The sequence below is a fragment of the Calypte anna genome, chromosome 3 (assembly GCF_003957555.1).
Source record: "Calypte anna isolate BGI_N300 chromosome 3, bCalAnn1_v1.p, whole genome shotgun sequence".
Lineage (NCBI taxonomy): Eukaryota > Metazoa > Chordata > Aves > Apodiformes > Trochilidae > Calypte > Calypte anna.
In genome coordinates this window covers 8,888,017-8,900,443 of record NC_044246.1, presented here as the reverse complement: position 1 = coordinate 8,900,443, position 12,427 = coordinate 8,888,017, and the positions used below count along the sequence as shown (strand labels likewise).

The window sequence follows — 12,427 nt, the reverse complement described above, 5'->3', positions numbered from 1 at the left end:
ATCATAGAATCATAGAATTGGCTGGGTTGGAAGGGACCTCAGAGATCATCAAGTCCAACCCTTGATCCACTACCACTGCAGTTACCAGACCTAACTGAGTTAGGTCTGAGTGGCACTCAGTGCCACATCCAGTCTCTTTTTAAATATCTCCAGACACGGAGAATCCACTACTTCCCTGGGCAGCCCATTCCAATATCTGATCACCCTCTCCGTGAAGAAATTCTTTCTAATATCCAACCTAAACCTCCTCTGGCACAACTTAAGACCGTGCCCTCTTGTCTTGCTGAGAGTTGCCTGGGAAAAGAGACCAACCCCCACATTTAATATTGAACAATATTAAAGAAGGAAAAATGTGGCTGCAGAATAGTGATTTATTCAAAGAAGGGAGGCAGTTGACCCTAATTGGTTTGTATCTTCTAAAATCAATACATTTTGTACAAAATCTTGATTATACAAATCAAAAATGTATCATTAAGGAGCAAGAAAGCTATGTCAAACTTTTTTAAAGAAAAGATATATTTATGAAATACTCTTAAGGAACTGGTGCCTAAACATATCTAGAGTTGATTTATGTATTAATTGAAAACATTGTGTAATTTTAGAATTGTAGAAAGCAGGCTTTTTGTACAAGAGCAAAATAAAAATCCGGTGCATTTGAAAAAGCTTCCTCAGTTATAATTGTATAAACACTGTAGCAATATCTGGACATTACAAGAGCATAAGCAGGTATTGAATGACAGGGTGACTGTTTTCCTCACATGTTCTCAGACAGCAGGACCCGTTATGGTTTGTGGCCATCTAGTGGTGAATCCATTTTAAATCCACTCACCTTGTTCAAAATTTTCATCAAGCAGTTCCTCTGGCTTTGCTGTGCAAAACTGAATTAAGGAACAGTTTTAGGGAAAGCTTCTTGCACTAGTGGTATTTTTTACAGGTGGATAATATTTTTGAAGGTGATTTCCTTTTCTTTATCTTTCTGTAAGACTTGCTTTATGTTGACAGGTTTTTTTATATGTGAGGAAATTTTCAATTCAAATTTTTAAAGTCCCAAGTAGTAAAGTAGTGAATTTATTTCTTAGGCAGAAATTTGTAAATTTTATAAGTTTTGTGTTCCTGAGATACTAAATATTCTCTTAAGGATTTTTGAAGTATACATCAATTCTGAAAGCAATTAATATTCTCTAGTATCTGTGGCTTATGAGAAATTTGACAGACAGTATGCTGGCTCTCCTGCTTATGTCCTTATTACTAAATTGCCTTGGTAATACAGTTTTTCTAGTACTTTTCTCTGAGTAATGGCATTAAAATGTCATGTGGAAATTATTCTCTTACAAGCAGATTAATATAAGCATCAGTAGGGAACAGTGGAGTAGAACAACCATGGCAAATCACATGTTAAATGAGATGAGTTTCCAAGACGTGGTGGACTTGTAACATCTGCTAAGTCCCCAGCAATGAAAAACTGTAAATTAGTGTTAGAGAAAGAATTCAATAAGTGCATTATTAGCAGATATAAGTATTTTTGTTTCTTGTTTTCAGTGGATACTAGCAAAAAGAAAAAAAAAAGCAAAAAAAAAAAAAGTTGTTCTAGTTGTTTTCTTCTTATTTGGGAAATGTATTGTAAAATGGTTTTTGTATTGATTTTGCCTCTGCCGTTTGTTTCTTTCATCAAAGTGTCATTTTGTCATATCTGACCATTCCAACTAGCAGCTCCTAGAATTTTCAGTGTTGACATAGACTTCTGCTCTTATTTTTTTCTTTTTAAATTGCTGTAGATATTTCTTCTGTTTAATTTGTAGATTTCACCAAGATGACAGATATACATAATAGAATAAAACCTATTTAAACTCACTATCCAGCATGCCACCATCCATCCATTAACACTGAACACTGTATCAGGATGGTATTGGGTTAATGTATGTAATGGTTTGTTTCATTTTCAGGTATTTGGAGTGGATGACAGCCAGGATTATGATAGGCCTGTTATCAACGAGAACCAGAAAGATTTAGTAAAAGATTGGGCTATAAATTCTGCTGCAGTAGTGCTGGAAGAAAAAAGACCACTGAGTACAACTGGATTTCTTGACACTGAGGTAGAATTTAATTTTTGATGGTCTTCTTTTTTCTTCCAATAAGAGAGAGCACTAATAACTGATCAGAAAGCATTAAACAGCAAACAAAACCTTGCTAAGAAAATGTTAGCTCAGATCTATAGACATTTTCTTTTTTTCTTAGGCCTTCATTGCATTCTCAAAACTTCTCTGTCAAAGAGAGACACTTTAATATTGTGAAAGTGTTTTAAACTTTGCTACCTTTCTGTGTGCATTAACAAAAGTGTAGTGGAAATGTAGCAAGAGCTTCCTTTCAATATTATATTGTACACATTTCCACAGTATACGCTTCTTGTAAGATGTGCAGCAGAACCGAGGAAAAGCTGATTATGTTTTATAGCCCAAAGCAAGTAACTATATTAAAATTCAGAAATAAGGTGTATGCATCTAATGTGTGACACAAAATCAGCTAGGGAAAAAAATGGTGGATAATGAATTTCAAATTTTTTCCAAAGCCAGAGGACTTCAGGTTTTTACATTCATAAGTTCACAAGTGAGATGTCACTCATGAGAAATCACTTAGGCTAGTTGCTTCAGAATCAGTATAATTTAATCAGTTGGTGAAAGATTCAGGAAAGGAAAATTCCTGTTCTTTACATGTGACTCAGAATACGCCTGCAAACGAGATGTTAACTGTTTCATATTGAAATCATGGGAGGCGTTCTGGGATCGTCGTGCTGGATAAACTATAACTTGAAATGTGTTGGGAACAGAATGGGCTCGCACTGGAGCAGAATTAATCTGGTATCAGTAACCAATCACATCACACTTACTTCCACTTGCCATGGCAAATTTTTTCTGATGCATGATTCTGTAAATTAGCAAACTTTATATATAAGCAGATTTTCTGCAATGCCTCGGGAGCTTTAAGTGTGATTCTGTGTGCCTGCTTTGCAAATCACTGTTTTTAGGAGTCTGTTTCTCCTAGATGTGCCTTATCATGGTTGTATTTCAGCTTCTGTGCCGTCCTAATGTTATTGTATCTAGATTGGTATCTTTGAATAATTTCTGTGAGGTAACTGATTCGAGTAAATTATTGCCATGCAGCCTGGACATATTGTGGGGAAGAATTTGAGGAAACTAGCTTTTGACTTTGCTGCTTTGCATGGATTTATAACCACAATCTGTCTCATCTTTTCCATGCCTTTTGCATCTCTCAAGTCTTTTGTGTCAGACCAGTTTTTAAAATTTTTAGAAGTATTGGGTTTTTTGCCTTTCTGTAATTTGTAAGCAGAAGAATACATCAATTATTGTATGAACATAAATGAGCTTTTCATATTTGTCATATTTTGCAAATAACAGGGTTTTATTTTAGAAGGTTGATTCTTAAAGATTCTTAAGATTTAAGAAGATTCTTAAAGGCCAGCTTTAAGAATCCTTCTGGCAATGGCATATTTGAGTATTAATGAGTATTTGATTAATAGTGAAGTTACAAGAATGATGCCTTTTTATTACTGTGGATGTTTTGCTGAATAAAAAGGTCTTCATAAAAAGGGGATGGGTTATTTGGCATAGCACTAATTTACAAGATTATTACAAGGCATGATAGTTTCATGGGCATGAAAATTGTTCAGTTGTTAAAGAAGCAAAACAGACATAGGCAATGAGGATATGGCAAGGATTGTGTTGGAAGAGATGAGAACAGATGAAGATGGAAGAAAGCTTATTGGAGAATGTAAAAAATAGAAGTTGGTTGATATATATGCAGAAGTAAAAGAGTAGCTCAGAAAAAATACAGGCGTGTTTTGTAGTATCTTAATGGGACAATAATCACGAGGATATCTATTGAGAGAAGAGTTAGTAATTATTAATTGAGAGTAGTAGTTAGTAATTCAGAGAAGTAATATTTGAAGTCTTACCACCAAAACTTACAACCAGTTTGTTTGATCATTAGGAAAAGGTAAATATGTTTGATTTGTAAAGTATGTGGTTATCATGTTCTTTGCTTGTGGTTTTTAGAAGACTTATGGCATTACTGAGCTGCAGATCATATATTAATAAACCTTGATTTGAACACCTTCACTCAACAGTCAGGTAACCTCCAGGTAGCTCAGTGTTCCAAGCTTGCACCCACTCATTTCTTCCAGCTGCCCATCACAGTTGTACCTATAGATGATTTAAAGAATGAGGTGAATTCATAATTGACATAGAAAATGCCACTCAAGAGAATAAAAATGTAAGGTATTTCAATTCAGGGAAATGGAAAAGATGACTTGGGAAATGATGGTTTTATAAAAAACAACTTGGGATTGGAAGATTATTCTGAATTTAAGTATCTTAACTTATAGGGCCTGTGATGTATCAGGAATGTGCTTTGAAAGAATCTGAAAAATTGCTTTTCTTATAAAGAAATTCTTAGCTTTTGCTTTGATATGATAAGCATTGGTACCTTGAAGTATCGTATGTCATGAAATTAAGTGAAATGTAGAGTGAATATCTGGCCCAGTTGGATTCAGCCTGCATGCACTGGTTCTTGCCTTTTCAGTGGTTACAGGCAGACAGTAATAATGCTAAATCCAACTGATTAAAAACATTGAAATTTTAAAATTTTCTATATTATAAGCTGCCACTTGCCAACCAGGGTGAGTATGATTTAGGAACAAAATTAGATAAGTTAGTGAACAAAGAGAATGTTATTGTTCTTATTGTTCTTATTTTTCTTACTATGTAAGATTGCTTAATAAAGGTACAGCAGATATTTGGTCTGTGATTTACACATTTAATTTTCAGTGACCAATTATCTGTGCTAACCACAGTTAAGTAATGTACATGATTTGTCAGCATTGAATTTGTACTTCTTAAGGACAGATCTGATTTTTGTTTGGTTTTGGGTTTGGTTTTTTTTAACCTTTTTGTTAAGACTGCAGCACAATTAGAAACCTGATTCTGCATTAGGGTCTTCAGTGCCATTGACTGTAATGTTCCTTTATTCTTTTAAATGCCCAGTTCATGTCTTTTCTACTGAAGATATAATAAATAATAACACTGACATTCTGAATAACTATTCCTCTAAATATTTGTTGGATTGCTTCTCAGAAGTGGAGAACTGCAGTGTATATCCAGAAGCTATATTTCCTTTTGTTATTACTCTCTAATGACACTAATTTCCTACCCTCCTGTAGAGCAAACCATTCATTCCAAAGTTCAAGGCTTGCTTTCTTGCTTTAACTTAGATGCTATACTGAAACATAGGCTGATTGTTTCACTGATGTCACATGGCTGTGAAAAGGCAAATATGACCTTTGGATACCCTGGAAAATGTATTGTCAGTAGAAAATAAATATCAGTTGTACCATGTTGTCACCATGGTAGAAAGTGTTGATGGAACTTCTTCTGAAATACTGCCACTAGAATCGTTAACCTCCTTCATTAAGAGTGAACACAAGGCTTGAGAAAGTGCACCTTGGGTTATTAAGGAAATTGAGATTTACCTTACAAGAATAGATTGATACAGTTCATTAAGCCTAGGAAAGTAGTAGCTAAGATGGGTACAATTGTTGGGTTTTGCTGTATACATCAAGTAAGTGCAACAGAAAGAAAAACGATATTTGAGGTAGAACTCAAGTGTTGTTCCAAGAATAGGTGTGAATACACTGGCTGTAAATAAAGTCAGTATGGAAATTTGAACAAAAAAAAAAGTCATCACCCCCCCAGAATATGGTTCTGAAGCAGGTAGAGTGGGGAGAGGAGGAAAGAACTATTTTCAAGACAGCACTTCAGTTTATGAAAGGATGGCATGATATATGACTGGCATATGTGTCTGAAAAAACATTTTTTGTTATTCAGCTTGTTGAAATTTATTTCTTAAAAATATGATTCTGCCCTGAAATGCCTAGTGTTGGAGATGCTTCCAGGTGTTATGTGTGTGTGCTGTGGGTTGTTGTTTTTCAGATGTAAAGCCTGAAAGCCCTAACTCTTCAGGCTGAATCTCAAGTCCACAGAACCTACTTGCACATTTTCTGAAGATATTTTACTCCAGTTAATTTGAATTCTTGATAAGAATAAAGCAAAGCAGATTTAACACAAAGTTAACAGGCTGGTATCTTTTATGGAAAACCAGCTTTTCTGAAAGACTAGGAAATTCCTTTTGGTATTCAAGAGAAGATTTGGAAGGTTGCTTACTTGGCAGCCTATAAGATGCAAATTGGAATGGATTACAGGAGGAACATTAAAATAGGTGAATGTAACCTTTTTTATGTGTTTATAATATAAACTTTTCACCTCTTGGATGTGCTTTAGCTGCTACCAAAAGAAACTGCTTTTTCATAGCTTTTGTGTTTGTGCTTTTATACACAGAGTGCACATTTACATACCCTGCTATATAGCAAACATTTTTAGGTAGTGTAATTACTTTCAGAGAAAAGCAACTTATCGTGTTGCTTTATTACAGTTAGTTTGCAGAGTCTTAGTATATTTCTCTGTTGTGAAGTGGATTTCAGATTTCTGATAAGTAGATCTGTATTTCTGGAATTGCTTAAGTAGCACACAAGGAAGTAGTTGGCATTTTCTGTAGCAAACAATTGAGATGTCTCATTTGGCTTTGGATGCAATTCTTTTATTAAAGATAGAAGCTCACTGGTGGAGACAGGAAATGAAAATAGCAGAGTTTATAGATATAAAAGAAAAGCTTCAGCAGTAGTTGCAGTGCCCAAATGCTGCACATTTTTATATGGGGTTTTTGTAGTATTCTTTCTGGCAACCTGTTTCTTGCATTGTGTTAGAAATGCCTGTGAATAACAGAAACAATTGCCTTCCTTTGCTGTAATTAAGCTTGAATTTTGTAACATTTTTAAGAAATGAATTCACAATGCTGAAATTTTTCTAATTGTTGATACAAATCATTTGGTGCATCTCTGACTTAATAGTCATATTCTGAAAAAGATTTGTGACTCGTTTTCATTAATTAGGGTCATTCAATCAGGAGAAATTTAAAATCATAAATGGAAGTCTTTTGAAGTGTCTGGGTAACTTTTACTGGAGTCATCATACACTAGGTGACAATGTTCACCATTCCATTTCTCCTAAATAAATTTTATAGAGTTGCTTCCTGGACAAAGATGAGTCCCGGAGTGGCCAAGGCATTAGGCAAAAATCAGTTTTGAACAGAAATGCCAAGAGTTGAACAGGGAGGACATCTTCAGCTAGGCTTTGAAATAGCTCTTACAGATCTCCTTACTAAGCAAGTTACTGGTATTTCCATGTCCTTCACATCTCTTTTGTTGATCTTTAATTTTGATTTGTTGTTTGACTTGCCTCTGGTTATACAGCTTCTTGGGAACTGTAATCAATGACTTCTGTCGTGTGCAGTGCTTTGACTTTTGAGTCCAATAAATCAGACTCTGCTAAACTTCTAGAAGGCTTTTGATAGTGTGCAGCCCATATGTGTGTGTGCGTATGCAAATGCATATGGATCAACAGTTGCCTGTTGTCTAATTTTGGAGATGTGAGCAAGAGATGATTATAATATGTTGAATAAAACAGTAATATTGGGTTATATTTATAAATCAGCTTTTGGAAAAAATACTTCAGTACTATAACAACACAACTTCAGAAGATGTGTTAATTTTATATTTACTTCTCTTACATTTAAATGGTTTCAAAAGGCTTACCAGCAAGAAAGTAAATCAGTTTGTTTTCTAGGTCAGCTGCAAAAAATTATCAGATACTGATTACATTAACTTTTTTCTTTGCTTCTTGTTTTGTTTAGACCAAAGACCTGATTTTCCTCTTTTGCATCATAAATTATCTTACTCTCTCCTTCCTTAGCATAGTCTTTCCGTGATGAAGTAAATACACTGTTTCATTGACAAGGGCTTTTTCTAAACTGATAAAATGTCATTTTGTTCCTGAAGTACATTTTGAATTTTTGAACATACCCACACTCATGTGTATTTCCCTGTCCTTCTGGGCTAAGTACTGAAATAAGCATGGTTATAAGTCTAGGGCATGTTCTTGTATATTTTATACAGGTTCTGATGTTTAAAGGTTTTCTGCATTAGGAAATGCTGTTTATTCTGTACCGATTCTGCAACTATATAGATTTTGTTTGCTTATTTGCCATTTTGGAGCTGGTAACTCTCAAATTTACTAAGGTAAACTTCTTTTTCATCTTCTTCCAGGAAAACACTCTCTGACATGTCTGTTCTGCAAAAAATCTGGAAAGAGCACAAACATTTCATCAAACAGTTGTAATTTTTCTTCTGCTTTTTTTCTTCTTCAGGAAGGTTCTCCTGCCCCTGGAAGCAAACGTTGGGTATCACAGTGGGCCAGTTTGGCTGCTAATCACACACGTCATGACCAAGATGACCTCAGATTGGAGTCATCTGTGCCTGCTCCATTAGAAAATGGTATTAAAAGCTGTATTTGTCATAATTTATGCTGAAAAAACCTATGAAAGGGAAAAAAGGGTGATTATCACAAGAAGCTTCCTTACACTTAGAGCTTCATCTTCACCTGAAATTCTTTTGTATCCTTTAGAAGAAACAGCATAAAAATGAGCTCAGCAGTAGTGCTGCTTGGCATGGCAGAAGAATGCAAATATTAAAATTGAACATTACTAAACCAAAAAAAATACGTGTTTAATATTAAAGAAACCATCAGTTCAGTGCAGCTTGGGTTGGTCTGCATAGTGTGTTTATTTCCTTCTTTCTCAGTACTGACTCCAAAATGACCTTTAATAGATTGATTGTTAAGCAGTTGAACCTGAGACTTCATTATTCAGTCATTATTCAGGTGAGGCACAGCAGACTTCCTTAGCTTGGAAACCTTTCATGGTTGTTGAAAACAGCAGAAACCTTCTCACCAGGGAACACCTTTATCACCCTCTCTTGTGAGTGCCAGGTACTCAGGCTATGTCCTTGGTAATCTATTCCCATTTCTATGGTTTAAATGGTTTATTCTTTCAGATCTACACTCTTGACTATAAAGGAGTTGTTTGCCTTACTTTACTTTTTCTTGTTTTCTTCTCCTTATCTTAAAGATGATTATGAGATGGAGTTAATGTAGCTTTTCATTATTTTACTATCTATCCATAGATTTCACTGCCCTCAATTTTTGGTGATGCAAATTTATTTCTATACTTTCTATGTTCCTTACAGAGATCTTACCTGTACAGTTTGTTCTTGACTGGGAAAAAACCAGTTAGCTTTTAATTCTATGAATTATTCTGGCACAATGAAAGGAAGGGAAAGAGCATGATTTGTAGTTCTGAAGTTGAATAAATAATAACTATTAAAAAGATGAAATTGGAAATATTGGGAATTTCTTCCCAAATGAAGCTACTGTGTTGTATCGATTAGGAACTGAATTTCTGTTCAGGTTTGTGTTCAGCAGATGAAAGTCTATGTAAGCATGTTATAAGTTGTTAATGAAATGCAGTTATTTTTCTGATAAATTAATTTTTGAAGAAAGTTGGCATGGTTTTAAAAGCATTGGAAAAGAAAATCATTTTAAAGAAAGCTAGAAATAAAATGTGCCCTAACTTCACAGCCTTTTTTTCGCTTTTTGGGAAAATTAGGAAAGATATTTTGTGTTTGATGTTGTCTAATGCAAAATTCTGTATCAATGAGTGGAAGAATTCTTGCCAGTAACTGATGCTTTATAGTAGCTTTTTTTACCCCTCATGGTAGTTTTGTTGGGTTTTTCTTCCTTTGCATAGTATATTAAAAGTCAAAGGAGATGGAAGGAGTAAAAATTAAATTATCTGTTATACCTAATACTTAGGTACTAATAATGGAAATTAAGAGCAAATTTTGCACTGCTTGGGAGGATCAACCCTGTTACCTCGAAGGGTTAGACCAGATGATCCTCGAGTCTCTTCCAACCTGACATTCTATGATTAGGGTACATACAAGGTTCTTAAAATCCTAGCTCTTGGTCCTGATCCTTAGGGTGCTTAGTCAGGGGCTTGGTGGGTTTTGTTTTTTGTATCGTTTGAAATTGTCACTTTCACATGGGACAGTAACTAGAGGTAAATGCTGCTTTTACCATTAGAAGAACTTCATGATTTTAAGTGAAGCAGCTGCTGTGGAGTGCATACCCATACTGCAAGTATTCTAAAATACTTGAGAAATGCAGAAAGCATTCAAGCACCAAAGATGTAATGAAAATACAATTTGGTGTGTGTGTGTATATATGTATAAATATATATATATATCTAACAACCAATCCACAAAATCTGTCTTGTTGGCTTAGATACCTATAATTTCTTTAGGAATCTTAATAATTGAACTTCACATAACATCTATGTAGCCAAAGATGGTGCTGAACAACTCCACACCTTTCTGCTACTAAAGACCATTTGAAATTCACCAAGAAGCAAGATGACTGCCTGAATACGTATATAAAAGATGTGATCTCGTAGGACTCTGGGAGGACTCAATCTTCACAGGAAGCAATCACTGCTTTTCACTGAACCACCAAATTTTTTAATAATTACAAAGAAGAACACTCAAGGAATTGGAAAACCATCGTTAGATTTCAGAGATATTACCCACTCAACTGTGTGTCCTGACATGAATTATTTGAAAATAGATGTGAGTCACTTTGCATTCTTCATCAAAGATGAGACACCGTGTAGAGAGGAAGAAAAAGATAGAAGACCTCAGATAGAAAGTAGCAGATATGTGCAATTCTACAGTATGTCCAGAATGATTGCTGATATTCCATTAAGTACTTAGAGAATTCTTGCAGAGGGGGAAGCCCTATGGCCTAGTTTATATTTCTGGAACAGCAAATGTTGGTGACAAGTTTTCAGAGAAAGATCCCAAAAGGGTGTGCAGAGCAGTTTCCTGGTGACAAGTGGATTGACAATACCACATTATATTGCAAGAACTCACAAATAAATTTAAAAAATATTTACGATCCAAAAGAAAACAGTCTTGCTGCTAAAGCACATTCATTGAATTCTTAGTGGATATAAAATGCTCTTTAGGCAGAAAAATATGGTCATCCCATGAACTGCTGCAAGGACTGTTTTCTTTTGATTATTTTTTATACATTTTCTTTATATTTCTATACTAGAGCCTCTTGTTTGGGTTAGAAGCATTCTTTTCATTCTCTCAGCCATAGTAAGTTCGTTCTTCATGAGCAGGGCTTTTCAATACTGCAGAAAGAGTGTCTGCTAGCACTGCAGCTTCTTCCTTGACAGGAGGTCTCACGGGGGAAGTCTGTAACCCCTTGTTGACACAAGACCTAGAGCTGTGGAACAGACAAGGAGGAAATCTTACACTATTCATTAGTTTTAAAATCTGGGGCCGAGTGTGTTTAGGAATGTAAGAATTGCTTTCCACTCCCTTTTAATGGTGTTCTGATTTAACACTGCTCTGTTGTGTACCTATTTGAACCTACTGTGAGAACATAAATACTTCACATTCATACATACTCTCCCAGTGTACACGGATGGCTTTTTTAGAGTTTGATTTCAAGGATAGTATATTGCACGTAGCTCAAATTCTTGTATCTGAAAACTTTCCTTTTTATTTTGAGCAACCCTAACCTATATTGTGGAATATTTATACTGAAGTTTACCACAAAGCAGGAAGAAATGCCATAGTCCCCCTGAAAGAATGACACAGATGCTCATTAAGTGTTCCCTTTCCCATTATACAGTCACAGAGTGCCAGAGGTAGTAATTAGCCTGGGATACAACACAGATGGGCAATTGTTCAAGAACAACCAGAATTATCCTTGTTTGGGAAGAAATTCTGCCTGTTTGTAGCAGAGCTAGAAGAAAGGATGTTTTCTTGTCTTTGCACTCATACCCTGCTTCTGAAGTTACTCCTTCCATTTTCCTGATATATGTTAGTTTTAGGAAGTACACTTTTGGAATGTAGCTTTTTCTATCCTGGTCATGACTCTGATAAACCGGAATGGTTCATAGCAGTAATGGTATTACAGACTTATAGACATTACTTTTATAGACATATGCTTTGTATCAGCACTTTGGATTGTATAGAATTAACTGTTCTTTTCTATGATACTCTTAACATTCTACAGCAATATATGTAATCTCTTTATTCAGGAGATAACCATGCCAAATTATGGTAGCACATGGTGTCACATCCCACAAGGTGGGTGTGGCACTGTCACTTCTCACAAAATGAGCACAACTCCCCAGATGCGGGGGCCAAACTAAATACCGTGCCACACTGGGTGGGTATGGTGTTACATCCCACAGAGTGGGCACAGGTAGAGTTCCCCAGCGTGGGGTAGACCCAGGGAGATTTGGACTGGACCCCTTTGCTTTCTAAACTCCTTCAGAGAGGAGTCCAGGTGCAGCTGGGCCCAATCCTCCTCTAATTAATCTCTTTTAACTA

General features: G+C 35.4%; 1 protein-coding gene across 6 annotated transcripts in view; it reads left to right on the top strand.

Moving 5' to 3' along the window:
• Window positions 1–12,427, top strand: part of CEP170 (centrosomal protein 170) — an 87,261-nt gene that overhangs the window by 53,086 nt on the left and 21,748 nt on the right. For 5 of the 6 annotated variants that reach the window (XM_030447425.1, XM_030447424.1, XM_030447423.1 and 2 more), the window contains exon 6: window positions 8,332–8,458. In XM_030447425.1, the coding sequence (XP_030303285.1) occupies window positions 8,332–8,458 (127 nt within the window). Of the gene's footprint in view, window positions 1–1,943; window positions 2,094–8,331; window positions 8,459–12,427 lie in introns of all 6 variants that reach the window. The other variant, XM_030447426.1, reaches the window with a different exon arrangement.